General features: G+C 48.0%; 1 protein-coding gene across 3 annotated transcripts in view; it reads right to left on the reverse strand.

Annotated features, from left to right (window-relative positions):
• Positions 1-20,284, reverse strand: part of LOC118360256 (brefeldin A-inhibited guanine nucleotide-exchange protein 2-like) — a 65,242-nt gene that overhangs the window by 36,140 nt on the left and 8,818 nt on the right. The window contains exons 4-16 of one of the 3 annotated variants that reach the window (XM_052481672.1): positions 14,350-14,496; positions 12,671-12,850; positions 10,261-10,492; positions 8,894-9,076; positions 8,525-8,652; positions 8,188-8,321; positions 6,715-6,949; positions 6,030-6,129; positions 5,409-5,548; positions 3,654-3,762; positions 3,383-3,572; positions 3,152-3,263; positions 2,674-2,879 (exon numbers count right to left, since the gene is read on the reverse strand). In XM_052481672.1, the coding sequence (XP_052337632.1) occupies positions 2,674-2,879; positions 3,152-3,263; positions 3,383-3,572; positions 3,654-3,762; positions 5,409-5,548; positions 6,030-6,129; positions 6,715-6,949; positions 8,188-8,321; positions 8,525-8,652; positions 8,894-9,076; positions 10,261-10,492; positions 12,671-12,850; positions 14,350-14,496 (2,096 nt within the window). Of the gene's footprint in view, positions 1-2,673; positions 2,880-3,151; positions 3,264-3,382; positions 3,573-3,653; positions 3,763-5,408; positions 5,549-6,029; positions 6,130-6,714; positions 6,950-8,187; positions 8,322-8,524; positions 8,653-8,893; positions 9,098-10,260; positions 10,493-12,670; positions 12,851-14,349; positions 14,497-20,284 lie in introns of all 3 variants that reach the window. The other 2 variants (XM_052481671.1, XM_052481670.1) reach the window with 2 other exon arrangements.

The raw sequence follows: 20,284 nt of genomic DNA on the forward strand, positions 1-20,284 counted from the left end.
CGGGGGAGGGGGGGAGTAACATCAATATAACACGGGGGAGGGGGGGAGTAACATCAATATAACACGGGGGGAGTAACATCAATATAACACGGAGGGAGTAACATCAATATAACACGGAGGGGGAGTAACATCAATATAACACGGGGGGAGTAACATCAATATAACACGGGGGGGAGTAACATCAATATAACACGGGGGGGAGTAACATCAATATAACACGGGGGGGAGTAACATCAATATAACACGGGGGGGAGAACATCAATATAACACGGGGGAGTAACATCAATATAACACGGGGGAGTAACATCAATATAACACGGGGAGAGTAACATCAATATAACACGGGGGGAGTAACATCAATATAACACGGGGGAGTAACATCAATATAACACGGGGGGGAGTAACATCAATATAACACGGGGGAGTAACATCAATATAACACGGGGAGGGGGAGAGTAACACCAATATAACACGGGGAGGGGGAGAGTAACACCAATATAACACGGGGAGGGGGAGTAACATCAATATAACACGGGGAGGGGGAGTAACATCAATATAACACGGGGGAGTAACATCAATATAACACGGGGGAGTAACATCAATATAACACGGGGGGAGTAACATCAATATAACACGGGGGGAGTAACATCAATATAACACGGGGAGTAACATCAATATAACACGGGGGAGTAACATCAATATAACACGGGGAGTAACATCAATATAACACGGAGGGGGAGTAACATCAATATAACACGGGGGAGTAACATCAATATAACACGGGGGGAGTAACATCAATATAACACGGGGGGAGGGGAGTAACATCAATATAACACGGGGGGAGTAACATCAATATAACACGGGGGAGTAACATCAATATAACACGGGGGGAGTAACATCAATATAACACGGGGGAGTAACATCAATATAACACGGGGGAGTAACATCAATATAACACGGGGGGAGTAACATCAATATAACACGGGGGGGGAGTAACATCAATATAACACGGGGGAGTAACATCAATATAACACGGGGAGTAACATCAATATAACACGGGGGGTAACATCAATATAACACGGGGGGAGGGGAGAGTAACACCAATATAACACGGGGAGGGGGAGTAACATCAATATAACACGGGGGAGTAACATCAATATAACACGGGGGAGTAACATCAATATAACACGGGGGGAGTAACATCAATATAACACGGGGGAGTAACATCAATATAACACGGGGGGAGTAACATCAATATAACACGGGGGAGTAACATCAATATAACACGGGGGGAGTAACATCAATATAACACGGGGGAGTAACATCAATATAACACGGAGGGGGAGAGTAACATCAATATAACACGGGGGGGAGTAACATCAATATAACACGGGGGGGAGTAACATCAATATAACACGGGGGGAGTAACATCAATATAACACGGGGGGGAGTAACATCAATATAACACGGGGGGGAGTAACATCAATATAACACGGGGAGGGGAGTAACATCAATATAACACGGGGGAGGGGAGTAACATCAATATAACACGGGGGAGGGAGTAACATCAATATAACACGGGGGGGAGTAACATCAATATAACACGGGGAGGGAGTAACATCAATATAACACGGGGAGGGGAGTAACATCAATATAACACGGGGGAGTAACATCAATATAACACGGGGGAGTAACATCAATATAACACGGGGGGGAGTAACATCAATATAACACGGGGGGGAGTAACATCAATATAACACGGGGGGAGTAACATCAATATAACACGGGGGGAGTAACATCAATATAACACGGGGGGAGAGTAACATCAATATAACACGGGGGGAGTAACATCAATATAACACGGGGGGGAGTAACATCAATATAACACGGGGGGAGTAACATCAATATAACACGGGGGGAGAGTAACATCAATATAACATGGGGGAGTAACATCAATATAACACGGGGGGAGTAACATCAATATAACACGGGGGGAGTAACATCAATATAACACGGGGGAGTAACATCAATATAACACGGGGGACTAACATCAATATAACACGGGGGAGTAACATCAATATAACACGGGGAGGGGGTAACATCAATATAACACGGGGGAGGGGAGTAACATCAATATAACACGGGGGAGGGGGTAACATCAATATAACACGGGGGAGTAACATCAATATAACACGGGGGAGTAACATCAATATAACACGGGGGGAGTAACATCAATATAACACGGGGGAGTAACATCAATATAACACGGGGGAGTAACATCAATATAACACGGGGGGAGTAACATCAATATAACACGGGGGAGTAACATCAATATAACACGGGGGGAGTAACATCAATATAACACGGGGGAGTAACATCAATATAACACGGGGGGAGTAACATCAATATAACACGGGGGGAGAGTAACATCAATATAACACGGGGGAGAGTAACATCAATATAACACGGGGGGGAGTAACATCAATATAACACGGGGGGAGTAACATCAATATAACACGGGGGGAGGGGGGTAGCACATCAATATCACAGACATTAAAGAAGCAACATCCACACAGTATCTATAACTGAGGACGTTCTTCATGACAGGTTTCCAGGGAGTGTATAAAATCTCAATGCCTCCCCCTGCAGGTAGCATAGAGCCACATTCCTTACCCCTGGTTACACTCCAGGTATCGGGCAGCAAACTTCTCCATGAGCCTGTCAATCTTCTGGGCCTCTCCTGGGAGCCGGAAGCCCTCCAGGAAAGCCCTCAGAGCAGAGACAAAGTCCCGGCCACAGAAGTCCAGCTGGTCCACATAGTTGTACATCACCTCCTTGTTGAAACGGATATTCTCCCCCAGGTACTCCCCTACCTGTGTCTATAGAGAGGAGAGGGGAGTTGAGGAAATAAATAAAACGTTGTGTAAGAGTTTATTTTATTTAACCTTTATATAACCACGGAAATCCGTTATATACACAACAGCGTTTTACAATGACAACCTTTTTGTTGTTGTTGTGCAAAGTAAAGGCTGAGCGCATCACCATAACAACCTGTTACATACTCTGGAGAGGATATTGAATCAAAGTTCTCCATGTTTTCCCAGTGATATAAGTTGGGTGAAGGGCTAGGAGGTTGTGGTGAGGAGCTCACCGTATCCAAGCGCTCCTCTTGATGCAGGAACTGGGCGATTTCCTCCGCTGTGGTTCCCAGCATGCCTTGGTCTTGTAAGTACTGGACACCTCGCTTGGGCTTTTTGTTGAACCTTGAGAGATGGTGACACAAATAATCTATGGCTACTACAGATATCATTAGACAGGCCTCGAGACATCGCCCTGACTGATAGACAGATACAGAGAACGTCAGAGGGGAGGAGTGACTCACAGCTCAATGCCGTGCTCAATGACGTCCTTTTGTTGTTTGATGACCTCATACTGTTCTGGGTGGTCAGGCTGGGAGGACTGGACACTAGATGACATGGTGGAGTCCAGAGAGCTGACGCTGCCTCTACGAGACGTCGTCTGGTCAGGAAGCTTGCGCTCCGCACCCTCACCATCCGACGGCTGCTCCTGGCCTGGGTCACACACACACACAGCAGGGTCAAGACACACACCTAGTTGTTCACAGCTAGACACACACAGCTCATTATACTCACCGAGGTTGGCCTGCAGGTTGGGGTTGACATACATGTCTCTGCTCCACTCCACCATGCATTTCAGAATGGACACCAGACACTCCAGGCCCTTCTTACGCAGACTCAGCTCCTGGAAAATACAGTACCAGTCAAAAGATTGGACACACCTACTCATGGACACACCTACTCATGCAAGAGTTTATCATTATTTTTAAGATTTTCTACATTGCAGAATAATAGTGAAGACATCAAAACTATTAAATAACACATATGGAATCATGAAGTAACCAAAAAAAGTGTTAAACAAATCTAAATAAAATTGAAGAATCTACTAAGTAGCCACCCTTTGGCTTGATGACAGCTTTCCACACTCTTGGCATTCTCTCAACCAGCTTCCTGAGGTAGTCACCTTGGATGCTTTTCCAACAGTCTTGAAAGACTTCCCACATATGCTGAGCACTTGTTGGCTGCTTTTCCTTCACTCTGCTATCCAATTCATCCAAAACCATCTCAATTGGGTTGAGGTCGGGTGATTGTCACGCTCCTTCTTGGTCAAATAGCCCTTACACAGCCTGGAGGTGTGTTGGGTCAGTGTCCTGTTGAAAAACAAATGATCGTCCCACTAAACCCAAACCAGATGGGATGGCGTATCACTGCAGAATGCGGTGGTAGCCATGCTGGTTAAGTGTGCGTTGAATTCTAAATAAATCACTGACAGTGTCGCAAGCCTCCCACACCATCACACCTCCCCCTCCATGCTTCACGGCGAGAACCACACATGCAGAGCTCAACCGTTCACCTACTCGGCATCTCTCAATGCCACGACCATCGGAACCAAACATCTCAAATTTGGACTCGGAGCAAAGGACAGATTTCCACCGTTCTAATATCCATTGCTCGTGTTTCTTGGCCAAAGCAAGTCTCTTCTTATTGGTGTCCTTTAGTAGTAGTTTCACAAATTAACTTTTTATTTATTTATTTTACCTTTATTTAACTAGGCAAGTCAGTTAAGAACAAATCTTATTTGAACTTGCAACCTTCCGGTTACTAGTCCAACGCTCTAACCACTAGGCTACCCTGCCGCCCCATGAACAAGGCACACCTGTTAATTGAAAAGCATTCCAGGTGACTACCTCATGAAGCTGATTGAGAGAATGCCAAGAGTGTGCAAAGCTGTCATCAAGGCAAAGGGTGTCTTGTTTGAATAATCTAAAATATGAACTATATTTTGATTTGAACTTTTTTGGTAACTACATGATTCCATGTGTTATTTCATAATTTGTAGAATAATTGTGAAGACATCAAATTAGTAGCTGTGTTAAAACTTTTGACTGGTACTGTATTTCTCCTGTTAATGGTCGGTGACATCATATACAGAGCTCAAACACACAGAAACAGATAAATGACTGAAAAGCCAACTATGATTTTTATTTTATTTTACCTTTATTTATCTAGGCAAGTCAGTTAAGAACAAGTTCTTATTTTCAATGACGGCCTAGGAACAGTGGGCTAACTGCCTGTTCAGGGGCAGAACGACAGATGTGTACCTTGTCAGCTCAGGGATTTGAACTTGCAACCTTCCGGTTACTAGTCCAACACTCTAACCACTAGGCTACCCTGCCGGTATATATTGTATAACTCTGTAAATTCCTCTGTCTGTATTCTGTCTCTAAATGTTGTCTATCACTCTGACTGTCAAGGTACTTGGCAAATAAAAGTGATTCTAATTCTGACCATATTTGGTAGTTAACTACTGACAGGTCAGTGTGAGGTCACCTGTAGAGGGGTCATCCCCAGCTCCTGGCCACTCCTTCCCATGGCAATCTTAGACAGGTCATTCACCAGACGCTCAAAGATGTTGGCAGCGTTCAGGTCACAGTCGTAGTTCACATAGATATCCACCACACACTGAGCATCTGGGGTGAAGGGTTTGAAGAGGGGGAGATTAAACTGAGACAGGTCTCAATGAGGGGGGGGTATATGGTACATAAATAGCAGCCTGTGTTTTTACTTGAGGGGGAGATTAAACTGAGACAGGTCTCAATGAGGGGGGTATATGGTACATAAACAGCAGCATGTGTTTTTACTTGAGGGGGAGATTAAACTGAGACAGGTCTCAATGAGGGGGGTATATGGTACATAAATAGCAGCCTGTGTTTTTACTTGAGGGGAGATTAAACTGAGACAGGTCTCAATGAGGGGGGTATATGGTACATAAATAGCAGCCTGTGTTTTTACTTGAGGGGGAGATTAAACTGAGACAGGTCTCAATGAGGGGGGGGTATATGGTACATAAATAGCAGCCTGTGTTTTTACTTGAGGGGGAGATTAAACTGAGACAGGTCTCAATGAGGGTTGAGTGGTAAATGGTACATAAACAGCAGCATGTGTTTTTACTTGCACATATCCGTGTCAGGGTTTGAATGACCATCCACTTGTGTTCAAAGGAGCTGGATGACGTTTCCAGGATGGTCAGGAAAATCTCCCTGAAGAACACCTGAGTTTCAGAGAGTGAGAGAGGAGAGGGAGTTAGGAGAGAGGAGAGAGTTAGGAGAGAGGAGAGAGAGTTAGGAGAGAGGAGAGGGAGTTAGGAGAGAGGAGAGGGAGTTAGGAGAGAGGAGAGGGAGTTAGGAGAGAGGAGAGGGAGTTAGGAGAGAGGAGAGGGAGTTAGGAGAGAGGAGAGGGAGTTAGGAGAGAGGAGAGGGAGTTAGGAGAGAGGAGAGGGAGTTAGGAGAGAGGAGAGGGAGTTAGGAGAGAGGAGAGGGAGTTAGGAGAGAGGAGAGGGAGTTAGGAGAGAGGAGAGGGAGTTAGGAGAGAGGAGAGGGAGTTAGGAGAGAGGAGAGGGAGTTAGGAGGGAGGAGAGGGGAGAGGGAGTTAGGAGAGGGAGTTAGGAGAGAGGAGAGGGAGTTAGGAGAGAGTGAGGGGCGTAGAGAGAGAGTGAGGGGGGTAGAGAGTGAGGGGTGGAAAGATGGTAGGTAGTCGCATCATTTATTTTCATTCCCTGTTGCCTATTCTGAACTGAATGACAGGACTCTAAATAAAATCCCAGATTAAACCTCTATTTAACTCCTGCATCTCACACCTCAATCTGCATCTTGAGGTGGACTTTGAAGTGGGAGAGCAGGGTGAGGAAGATGGCGAGGGAGAGCTCGAACACCTCTGGCACAGAGGAGACACCGTTCTTCGAGAGGGCCACACACAGGTACTGCTTGATGGCGTTGACAAACATCTCGTGGGAGCGGAAGACAGGCCCCGCCCCCTGGAGCACAGACAGCAGCAGCTGCAGGGACACCACCTTGGAGCGCAGCTCATGGGACCTGAGGGAGAGAGAGGGCGAGAGAGAGAGAGGGCGAGAGAGAGAGAGGGCGAGAGAGAGAGAGGGCGAGCGAGAGAGAGGGCGAGAGAGAGAGGGCGAGCGAGAGAGAGGGCGAGCGAGAGAGAGGGCGAGCGAGAGAGAGGGCGAGCGAGAGAGAGGCGAGAGAGAGAGAGAGGGCGAGCGAGAGAGAGGGAGAGAGAGAGAGGGGGCGAGAGAGAGAGGGGCGAGAGAGAGAGGGCGAGAGAGAGAGGGGGCGAGAGAGAGAGGGGGCGAGAGAGAGAGGGGGCGAGAGAGAGAGGGGGCGAGAGAGAGAGGGGGCGAGAGAGAGAGGGGGCGAGAGAGAGAGAGGGGCGAGAGAGAGAGGGGGCGAGAGAGAGAGAGGGCGAGAGAGAGGGGGCGAGAGAGAGAGGGCGAGAGAGAGAGGGCGAGAGAGAGGGCGAGAGAGAGGGTTAAAAAACAGTGGAGAGGAAGAGGGGAAAGAAGAAGTTGGATAAAGGAGAGATGGAGGACACATGGGAAAAAGCCAGAGGAGATGGGGGGTGTAAATATTCAACAGTGTAGTATATGGATGTCTTGTACAGTCTATAGCCTCAGTTGAATATAGGCATTTAGGTTTAAACTAGAACACGCCCCTCTTATGTTTGGAAGCAGTGATCAGGCTCAGCATTAGTCTATTCAGACTCCCAGCCTCAGGGTTTGACATTAGAGACACTGAAGACACTCAGTCTAGAACGTATAACCTCCAGAAAACCTCAGGATCTTTAAACACTCTAGTTATATCAAGTAAGTGGCAGCTAGTGATATAGTCCTGTATTGGGGCCTGGTGGTCTTCTGTAGCTTAGCTAGTAGCGCATGAAGCTTGCAACACCAGGATAGTTGGTTCAATTCCCGGGACCACAGAATGTATACATGCACACATGACTTAAGTCGCTTATGGGTAAAACAAGTCTGCTAAATGACATTATTGTGAACAGAAAGCAGAAAAATGTGGACTTGGTTTAGGTGATGAGATGAAGGGAAAGGTGAAGTTGTGGGTGTGAACTGAGCAGGGAAGCGAGGGCTGAAGGGCTAGTTGGCTGAAGGACTGAAGGACTAGTGGGCTGAAGGGCTAGTTGGCTGAAGGACTGAAGGACTAGTGGGCTGAAGGACTGAAGGACTAGTGGGCTGAAGGACTGAAGGACTAGTGGGCTGAAGGGCTAGTGGGCTGAAGGGCTGAAGGACTAGTGGATGATGTCTCACTTTGGGTCAGGGGATCCGTCCGCCAGCGGCTTCATGGACAGTTTGCAGAGGGAGCGGAACACCAGGAAGGCGTCTTTCTGCAGGATGTGTGAGAAACCAACAGTGTTCTGGACACCCTGCATGGACTCTAAATCCTAAAACACACAACGAGAAAAAAAACAGAACAGCTTTAAAATGTACCATGCAATTGTCAATACATAACTAAAACTGAGCATAACTATGTATAATTAATTAAGGGTAAAAATCATCAGGAATCACAGTTCCCATAAAACCTTTGATGTGACACATGCAAGATTTATTTTTATTTTTTTTATTTCACCTTTAAGAGATCACTCACCAAGATGTCTGTAGAGGACACGGAAACATGGTCACCCATAATGCCGTTCATCTGGTTCCTAACTGTCCTGGGTGTAGGGGGCATCAGATCAGGGTGCTCTGGTGGTATGTGTGGGGGATGGTCCCCTGCTGTGTGGAGGGGTGGAACAGACCAGTCAGATATAAAACACATTTGATTGTAAGACCCTTTCTACATCAGAAGATGTCACAAAGCGCTTTTCCAGCCTAAAACCCCAAACAGCAAGCAATGCAGAAGCACAATGGCCTGGAAAAACTAGAAGGCAGGAACCTTGATACAGGTGTGTAAATGACAGGCAATCCCTGAATAACAAACTCTGTCCAGTCACTCCGATCACAACCAATTACTGACCTTGTGCAGTTTGGGTCTGTGGTTCTGGCTCTGCGGCCTCCTCCTCCTCCACATCAGTCGTTGGTTGCTCTGTTGGCTTTGAATCGACCTGACCTACTCCCCATGTCCCCCTCTCCCCTAATTCTGATCCCCCTCCCCCTTCATCCCCTTCCTCTACTGACTGTGTTACTGCTGGTGGTGTTTCTGGAAGTGGATCATTAAAAACTATTGATGAGGAAAAAGACCAATTGTCAAATTAATGAGGATGATGTGAGCTTCAGAAATGTCTTACAATAAAATCATGATCTATGGCAGCCAACCCTGTTCCTGGAGAGCAACACTCCTGTAGGTTTACACTCCAACCCTGTTCCTGGAGAACTACCCTCCTGTAGGTTTACACTCCAACCCTGTTCCTGGAGAACTACCCTCCTGTAGGTTTACACCAGGGTACTCCAACCCTGTTCCTGGAGAACTACCCTCCTATAGGTTTACACTCCAACCCTGTTCCTGGAGAACTACCCTCCTGTAGGTTTACACTCCAACCCTGTTCCTGGAGAACTACCCTCCTGTAGGTTTACACTCCAACCCTGTTCCTGGAGAACTACCCTCCTGTGGGTTTTCACTCCAACCCCGTTCCTGGAGAGCGACACTCCTGTAAGTTCTCACTCCAACCACAGTTGTAAATAACCAGATTCGTCTCATCAACCAGAAATGATTAACATGAAGTGCGTGGTCCTTCCGAATGGTGCAGCGGTCTAAGGCACTGCATTGCTTGAGGTGTCACTAGAGACCCGGGTTTGATCCCAGGCTGTGCCACAACCGGCTGTGACCGGGAGTCCCATAGGGTGGCGCACAATTGGCCCAGTGTCGTCCGGGTTTTGGGGGGGAGGGGGGGTTACTTGACTCACCAAGCTCTAGCGACTCCTTGTGGCAGTCTAGGCACCTGCAGGCTGATTCCTGTCATCAGTTAAACAGTGTTTCCTCCGACACATTGGTGTAGCTGGCTTCAGGGTTAAGCGAGCGGGTTTGGCGCGTCATGTTTCGGAGGACGCATTACTCAACCGTCGCCTCTCCCGAGCCCGTTGGGGAGTTGCAGCGAAGAAACAAGATCGTACTTGAAAATGGGAGGGGAAAAAGGGGGTAAATCAAGTGCGCTGATTAAGGTTGGGGTGTAAACCTATAGGACAGTAGCAGGGTTGGAGAGCCCTAGTGTAAACCTATAGGATGGTAGCTGGGTTGGAGAGCCCTAGTGTAAACCTATAGGACGGTAGCTCTCCAGGAACAGGGTTGGAGAGCCCTGGTGTGAACCTAAAGGTGGGTAGCTCTCCAGGAACAGGGTTGGAACAGCACAGATCAATGCTGAGTATGAATACAAAGGAGGCCAATACCTGGAGGTGGTGTGTCCTCTCTGTGCTCCTCTGTAGCAGTCACATCCTCCTCAGTCTTGCACTCCTCCAGTTGGCCATAGATGGTATTAAGGTCCAGTGTGCTGGCTGCAGGAGAAGGGGTCCCGTTGAGGTCTGGGGTGGAGTCTGACCGGGGGGAACCACCAGACATCTGCCCAGGGGAAGGGTTCTGCTTGGGCAGACATAGTCCATCCTTCTCCTGAGCCTCTATAGCCTGTATAGATGCAGGGAAATTAACAGACCAGCCATGATCAACACAACTAGTCAGACCACCAAACTAACAGCATGTCAATACCAGCCAATGAACCAGTCAACTAATAGGACTAGGAGACACAGGGCCGTTCCACCCCGACTCGGGAAGGAGACACGGGGCCGTTCCACCGCGACTCGGGAAGGAGACACGGGGCCGTTCCACCGCGACTCGGGAAGGAGACACGGGGCCGTTCCACCGCGACTCGGGAAGGAGACACGGGGCCGTTCCACCCCGACTCGGGAAGGAGACACGGGGCCGTTCCACCGCGACTCGGGAAGGAGACACGGGGCCGTTCCACCCCGACTCGGGAAGGAGACACGGGGCCGTTCCACCCCGACTCGGGAAGGAGACACGGGGCCGTTCCACCCCGACTCGGGAAGGAGACGCGGGGCCATTCCACCCAGACTCAGGAAGGAGACACGAGGCCGTTCCACCCCGACTCGGGAAGGAGACACGGGGCCGTTCCACCCCGACTCGGGAAGGAGACACGGGGCCGTTCCACCCCGACTCGGGAAGGAGACACGAGGCCGTTCCACCCCGACTCGGGAAGGAGACACGGGGCCGTTCCACCCCGACTCGGGAAGGAGACACGGGGCCGTTCCACCCCGACTCGGGAAGGAGACACGGGGCCGTTCCACCCCGACTCGGGAAGGAGACACGGGGCCGTTCCACCCCGACTCGGGAAGGAGACACGGGGCCGTTCCACCCCGACTCGGGAAGGAGACACGGGGCCGTTCCACCCCGACTCGGGAAGGAGACGCGAGGCCGTTCCACCCCGACTCGGGAAGGAGACGCGAGGCCGTTCCACCCCGACTCGGGAAGGAGACGCGAGGCCGTTCCACCCCGACTCGGGAAGGAGACGCGAGGCCGTTCCACCCCGACTCGGGAAGGAGACACGGGGCCGTTCCACCCCGACTCGGGAAGGAGACACGGGCCGTTCCACCCCGACTCGGGAAGGAGACACGGGGCGTTCCACCCGACTCGGGAAGGAGACGCGGGGCCGTTCCACCCCGACTCGGGAAGGAGACGCGAGGCCGTTCCACCCCGACTCGGGAAGGAGACACGAGGCCGTTCCACCCCGACTCGGGAAGGAGACGCGAGGCCGTTCCACCCCGACTCGGGAAGGAGACGCGAGGCCGTTCCACCCCGACTCGGGAAGGAGACGCGGGCCGTTCCACCCCGACTCGGGAAGGAGACACGGGGCCGTTCCACCCCGACTCGGGGAAGGAGACACGGGGCCGTTCCACCCCGACTCGGGAAGGAGACACGGGGCCGTTCCACCCCGACTCGGGAAGGAGACACGGGGCCGTTCCACCCCGACTCGGGAAGGAGACACGGGGCCGTTCCACCCCGACTCGGGAAGGAGACACGGGGCCGTTCCACCCCGACTCGGGAAGGAGACACGGGGCCGTTCCACCCCGACTCGGGAAGGAGACACGAGGCGTTCCACCCCGACTCGGGAAGGAGACACGGGGCGTTCCACCCCGACTCGGGAAGGAGACACGGGGCCGTTCCACTCCGACTCGGGAAGGAGACACGGGGCCGTTCCACCCCGACTCGGGAAGGAGACACGGGGCCGTTCCACCCCGACTCGGGAAGGAGACACGGGGCCGTTCCACCCCGACTCGGGAAGGAGACACGGGGCCGTTCCACCCCGACTCGGGAAGGAGACACGAGGCCGTTCCACCCCGACTCGGGAAGGAGACACGGGGCCGTTCCACCCCGACTCGGGAAGGAGACACGGGGCCGTTCCACCCCGACTCGGGAAGGAGACACGGGGCCGTTCCACCCCGACTCGGGAAGGAGACACGAGGCCGTTCCACCCCGACTCGGGAAGGAGACACGGGGCCGTTCCACCCCGACTCGGGAAGGAGACACGGGGCCGTTCCACCCAGACTCGGGAAGGAGACACAAATACACTTACGGAGAAATTATTGAGATACGAGGAGTGTATCCATTTCTCGTCTAGTTCCAGAGTCTAGTTTCAATCCAGATATTTACATTCCCATTAGTCAATCAGCTTGCTCTAAGATGATACACACCAGCATCTATGATTGAGTCAAAGTGCTTGTTATAGATGACTATGTACATATGAGAGTTATATGGACTGGTCTGGATAGGGGACAGTAGTACACTGACCGCCTGAGTCTCCATGTGGGTGAAGATGACATTGACCATCTGTGTGAGTGAAGCCTTGGCGGTGGTCTGGTTGATGAGGTTACGGCTGGCCAGGTAGATGTTGTAACAGGTACGCACTGTCAACAGAACCGTTCCCTCGTGGATCTCAATGTGAGGGGAGGTGACTGCCGTCAGCAGAGCCTACAGGAGAACAGAGAGGGGTCAGAACAAAGAATGCACAATTCCGGGAACTTCCCCCCCGAAAATCCCTGATTTTCCTCAAATCCTGGTTGGAAGTTTTGCAGAATCAGAAGGGAATAAGAAGGTTAATCTGTAATCCTCCAACCAGAATTTCTGGAAAACCAGGGAATTTATTAAAAAGTTCCCAGAATTTTAGCATCCCTAGTCCATACAGACAGAAAACAGAGAATAAATAGCGTCTTTAACTACCTTTGTGAATTATAGAAGAACTATCTTATATACAGTGTCTTTATATGTCGTAGGAATGTTTGTCAGTCCAATAAAAACCTGTCCTCAAACGTGACAATAGTGGCGGGCAGCTTGTTTGAACAAGAGACTTTTGGACCCTCAACTCTGGAGCTCCACTATGGGAAGCTGAAATGAACTCTGGTTATGTATCACGTCTACTGTACAGCCAGCCCTAAGAGACAGATGTGGCTCCGGATATCTGTAGTATCACTACTATATGTGTAGTATCACTACTATATCTCTACTATATGTGTAGTATCACTACTATATCTCTACTATATGTGTAGTATCACTACTATATGTGTAGTATCACTACTATATCTCTAGTATCACTACTATATCTCTAGTATCACTACTATATGTGTAGTATCACTACTATATCTCTAGTATCACTACTATATCTCTAGTATCACTACTATATCTCTAGTATCACTACTATATCTCTAGTATCACTACTATATCTCTAGTATCACTACTATATCTCTAGTATCACTACTATATCTCTAGTATCACTACTATATCTCTAGTATCACTACTATATCTCTAGTATCACTACTATATCTCTAGTATCACTACTATATCTCTAGTATCACTACTATATCTCTAGTATCACTACTATATCTCTAGTATCACTACTATATCTCTAGTATCACTACTATATCTCTAGTATCACTACTATATCTCTAGTATCATTACTATATCTCTAGTATCATTACTATATCTCTAGTATCACTACTATATCTCTAGTATCACTACTATATCTCTAGTATCACTACTATATCTGTAGTATCACACTGGGATGTGGAAAATAATGGGCAGCAATTTGTCCTGAGAGGCAACTAGGACCAGTCAAAAGTTTGGACACACCTACTCATTACAGGTTCTCTTTATTTAAACTAGGTTCTACATTGTAGAATAACAGTGAAGACATCAACACTATGACATAACACACATGGAATCATGTAATTACAACAAAAAAAAGTGATAAACAAATCAAAATATATTTTATATTTGAAATTCTTCAAAGTAGCCACCCTTTGCCTTGATGACAGCTTTGCACACACTCTCTTGGCAATGTAGAAAACAGTAAAAAAAAAATCAAGAAAAACCCTTGAATGAGTAGGTGTGTCCAAACATTTGATTGGTCCTGTATATGTTCTGTATAAGTAAGTAGCAATTCATTAAAGGAGATGGATGGGGTCCTGCCAGACCTTGACGATCTGCAGTTGCACCCCCTCGTCTGTCTGTGGGCCCTGGAAACAGTTACAAATGGTCTCCAGTAACCGGTCGATGAGCCTCTTCCCCGGAGCACTACTGTCAGAGGCATTGCCCGTGATGTGGCCATACGCAATGAGCTTCTGCCATGGGGAGAGGGGAGAGATTGTGGAGAGAGTGAGCATCTGTGGCATTTAGGAGTCGGACATCCACAAGTCAGACATTTCTGAGGAGACACAACAGGTGTAAGAACAAAGTCCTCCACCATGTGGCATTTACAAGAATCTAACAGACACGTACACAGTTTACGTAGTTCACCAACGCTTGCATGCCAGTTCCCTAAACATTGCAGTACAATCATCGACGTCAACAATAAATCAAAAAGCCAGATGAAATATGAATTATATAATATATATTTATATTAAATATGACTGATATGTACACACAATAGGATATACAGTATAGAACTAGATCACAATAAATAATCATCTGACAGGTGCTTATATTCCTCCTATTTCACACATGCATAGAAGCGTGTATTAAACATGTGTGAACTGGAAGGATGTTTGTTGCATATCCCAACTGCCCTTGGAAAGCGGGGTCAGGGACAGACATGATCAACGGCGACCCTGGAACAATTAGGCTTAAGTTACTGGCCCAACGCTCTAACCACCAGGCTACGTGCTGCTATGTCAAGTAAGACAATAGGACAGTGAGACAGTGAATAGGACAGTGAGACAGTAAACAGTGAGACAGGGAATAGGACAGTGAGACAGTAAACAGTGAGACAGTGAATAGGACAGTGAGACAGTGACAATAGGACAGTAGGACAGTAAACAGTGAGACAGGGAATAGGACAGTGAGACAGTAAACAGTGAGACAGTGAATAGGACAGTGAGACAGTGACAATAGGACAGTGAGACAGTGAATAGGACAGTGAGACAGTAAACAGTGAGACAGTAAACAGTGAGACAGTGAATAGGACAGTGAGACAGTAAACAGTGAGACAGTGAATAGGACAGTGAGACAGTAAACAGTGAGACAGTGAATAGGACAGTGAGACAGTAAACAGTGAGACAGTGAGACAATAGGACAGTGAGACAGTAGGACAGTGAGACAATAGGACAGTGAGACAGTAGGACAGTGAGACAGTAGGACAGTGAGACAGTAGGACAGTGAGACAATAGGACAGTGAGACAATAGGACAGTGAGACAGTGAGACAGTGAGACAGTAGGACAGTAAACAGTGAGACAGTAAACAGTGAGACAGTAAACAGTGAGACAGTAAACAGTGAGACAGTAAACAGTGAGACAGTGAATAGGACAGTGAGACAGTGAATAGGACAGTGAGACAGTGAATAGGACAGTGAGACAGTGAGTAGGACAGTGAGACAGTGAATAGGACAGTGAGACAGTGAATAGGACAGTGAGACAGTAGGACAGTGAGACAGTGAGTAGGACAGTGAGACAGTAAACAGTGAGACAGTGAATAGGACAGTGAGACAGTGAATAGGACAGTGAGACAGTAGGACAGTGAGACAGTAAACAGTGAGACAGTGAATAGGACAGTGAGACAGTAAACAGTGAGACAGTAGGACAGTGAGACAGTGAGTAGGACAGTGACAATAGGACAGTGAGACAGTCAATAGGACAGTGAATAGGACAGTGAGACAGTGACAATAGGACAGTGAGACAGTGACAATAGGACAGTGAGACAGTGACAATAGGACAGTGAGACAATAGGACAGTGAGACAATAGGACAGTGAGACAGTGACAATAGGACAGTGACAATAGGACAGTGAGACAGTGACAATAGGACAGTGAGACAGTGACAATAGGACAGTGAGACAGTGACAAAATAGGACAGTGAGACAGTGACAAAATAGGACAGTGAGACAATAGGACAGTGAGACAATAGGACAGTGAGACAGTGACAATAGGACAGTGAGACAATAGGACAGTGAGACAATAGGACAGTGAGACAATAGGACAGTGAGACAATAGGACAGTGATACAATAGGACAGTGAGACAGAGACAATAGGACAGTGAGACAGTAGGACAGTGAGACAGTGAATAGGACAGTGAGACAGTGAGTAGGACAGTGAGACAGTAAACAGTGAGACAGTGAATAGGACAGTGAGACAGTGAATAGGACAGTGAGACAGTAATCAGTGAGACAGTGAATAGGACAGTGAGACAGTAAATAGGACAGTGAGACAGTAAACAGTGAGACAGTGAATAGGACAGTGAGACAGTAGGACAGTGAGACAGTGAGTAGGACAGTGAGACAGTAAACAGTGAGACAGTGAATAGGACAGTGAGACAGTAGGACAGTGAGACAGTAAACAGTGAGACAGTGAATAGGACAGTGAGACAGTAGGACAGTGAGAAGGACAGTGAGACAGTGACAATAGGACAGTGAGACAGTGAATAGGACAGTGAGACAGTAAACAGTGAGACAGTGAATAGGACAGTGAGACAGTAGGACAGTGAGACAGTGAGTAGGACAGTGAGACAGTGAATAGGACAGTAAGACAGTGAGACAATAGGACAGTGAGACAGTGAGTAGGACAGTGAGACAGTGAATAGGACAGTGAGACAGTGACAATAGGACAGTGACAATAGGACAGTGAGACAGTAAACAGTGAGACAGTGAATAGGACAGTGAGACAGTAGGACAGTGAGACAGTGAGACAGTAGGACAGTGAGACAGTGAGTAGGACAGTGAGACAGTGACAATAGGACAGTGAGACAGTGAGACAGTGAGGACAGTGAGACAGTAGGACAGTGAGACAGTGACAATAGGACAGTGAGACAGTGACAATAGGACAGTGAGACAGTGACAATAGGACAGTGAGACAGTGACAATAGGACAGTGACAATAGGACAGTGAGACAGTGACAATAGGACAGTGACAATAGGACAGTGAGACAGTGACAATAGGACAGTGAGACAGTGACAAAATAGGACAGTGAGACAATAGGACAGTGAGACAATAGGACAGTGAGACAATAGGACAGTGAGACAGTGACAATAGGACAGTGAGACAGTGACAATAGGACAGTGAGACAGTGACAATAGGACAGTGAGACAATAGGACAGTGAGACAATAGGACAGTGAGACAATAGGACAGTGAGACAGAGACAATAGGACAGTGAGACAGTAGGACAGTGAGACAGTGAATAGGACAGTGAGACAGTAAACAGTGAGACAGTAAACAGTGAGACAGTAAACAGTGAGACAGTGAATAGGACAGTGAGACAGTAAATAGGACAGTGAGACAGTAAACAGTGAGACAGTGAATAGGACAGTGAGACAGTAGGACAGTGAGACAGTGAGTAGGACAGTGAGACAGTGAATAGGACAGTGAGACAGTAAACAGTGAGACAGTGAATAGGACAGTGAGACAGTAAACAGTGAGACAGTAAACAGTGAGACAGTGAATAGGACAGTGAGACAGTAAACAGTGAGACAGTGAATAGGACAGTGAGACAGTAGGACAGTGAGACAGTGAGTAGGACAGTGAGACAGTGACAATAGGACAGTGAGACAGTGACAATAGGACAGTGAGACAGTAAACAGTGAGACAGTAAACAGTAGGACAGTGAGAAGGACAGTGAGACAGTGACAATAGGACAGTGAGACAGTAAACAGTGAGACAGTGAATAGGACAGTGAGACAGTAGGACAGTGAGACAGTGAGTAGGACAGTGAGACAGTGACAATAGGACAGTAAACAGTGAGACAGTGAGTAGGACAGTGAGACAGTGAATAGGACAGTGAGACAGTGACAATAGGACAGTGACAATAGGACAGTGAGACAGTAAACAGTGAGACAGTGAATAGGACAGTGAGACAGTAGGACAGTGAGACAGTGAGTAGGACAGTGAGACAGTGAATAGGACAGTGAGACAGTAAACAGTGAGACAGTGAATAGGACAGTGAGACAGTGGGACAGTGAGACAGTGAGTAGGACAGTGAGACAGTGAATAGGACAGTGAGACAGTGAGACAGTAGGACAGTGAGACAGTGAGACAGTAGGACAGTGAGACAGTGAATAGGACAGTGAGACAGTGAGACAGTGAATAGGACAGTGAGACAGTAGGACAGTGACAATAGGACAGTGAGACAGTGAGACAGTGAGGACAGTGAGACAGTGACAATAGGACAGTGAGACAGTGAGGACTGTGAGACAGTGAGGACAGTGAGACAGTGACAATAGGACAGTGAGACAGTGAGGACAGTGAGGACAGTGAGGACAGTGACAATAGGACAGTGAGGACAGTGACAATAGGACAGTGAGACAGTGACAATAGGACAGTGAGACAGTGACAATAGGACAGTGAGACAGTGAGGACAGTGAGAGAGTGAGGACAGTGAGAGAGTGAGGACAGTGAGAGAGTCACAATAGGACTGTGACAATAGGACAGTGAGAGTGACAATAGGACAGTGACAATAGGACAGTGACAATAGGACAGTGACAATAGGACAGTGAGACAGTGACAATAGGACAGTGAGACAGTGACAATAGGACAGTGAGACAGTGACAGTGAGACAGTGACAGTGAGACAGTGACAATAGGACAGTGAGACAGTGACAATAGGACAGTGAGACAGTGACAGTGAGACAATAGGACAGTGAGACAGAGACAATAGGACAGTGAGACAGAGACAATAGGACAGTGAGACAGAGACAATAGGACAGTGAGACAGAGACAATAAGACAGTGAGACAGAGACAATAGGACAGTGAGACAGAGACAATAGGACAGTGAGACAGTGACAATAGGACAGTGAGACAGTGACAATAGGACAGTGAGACAGTGACAATAGGACAGTGAGACAGTGACAATAGGACAGTGAGACAGTGACAATAGGACAGTGAGACAGTGACAATAGGACAGTGACAATAGGACAGTGAGACAGTGACAATAGGATAGTGACAATAGGACAGTGAGACAGTGACAATAGGACAGTGAGACAGTGACAATAGGACAGTGAGACAGTGACAATAGGACAGTGAGACAGAGACAATAGGACAGTGAGACAGTAGGACAGTGAGACAATAGGACAGTGAGACAATAGGACAGTGAGACAGTGACAATAGGACAGTGAGACAGTAGGACAGTGAGACAATAGGACAGTGAGACAATAGGACAGTGAGACAGTGAGACAGTGACAGTGAGACAGTGACAATAGGACAGTGAGACAATAGGTCAGTGAGACAGAGACAATAGGACAGTGAGACAATAGGACAGTGAGACAGAGACAATAGGACAGTGACAGTGAGACAGTGACAATAGGACAGTGAGACAGTGACAATAGGACAGTGAGACAGTGACAATAGGACAGTGAGACAGTGACAATAGGACAGTGAGACAGTGACAATAGGACAGTGAGACAGTGACAATAGGACAGTGAGACAGTGACAATAGGACAGTGAGACAGTGACAATAGGACAGTGAGACAGTGACAATAGGACAGTGAGACAGTGACAATAGGACAGTGAGACAGTGAGGACAGTGAGACAGTGAGACAGTGAGGACAGTGAGACAGTGAGACAGTGAGACAGTGAGACAGTGAAAGTGAGACAGTGAGAGAAGTGAGGACAGTGAGAGAGTGAGGACAGTGAGAGAGTGAGGACAGTGAGAGAGTGAGACAGTGAGAGAGTGAGGACAGTGAGAGAGTAAGGACAGTGAAGAGAGTGAGGACAGTGAGAGAAGTGAGGACAGTGAGACAGTCACAATAGGACAGTGACAATAGGACAGTGAGACAGTGACAATAGGACAGTGAGACAGTGACAATAGGACAGTGAGACAGTGACAATAGGACAGTGAGACAGTGAGGACAGTGAGAGAGTGAGGACAGTGAGAGAGTGAGGACAGTGAGACAGTGACAATAGGACAGTGACAATAGGACAGTGAGACAGTG

Source organism: Oncorhynchus keta, chromosome 27, assembly GCF_023373465.1.
Source record: "Oncorhynchus keta strain PuntledgeMale-10-30-2019 chromosome 27, Oket_V2, whole genome shotgun sequence".
NCBI classification, from domain to species: Eukaryota; Metazoa; Chordata; class Actinopteri; order Salmoniformes; family Salmonidae; genus Oncorhynchus; species Oncorhynchus keta.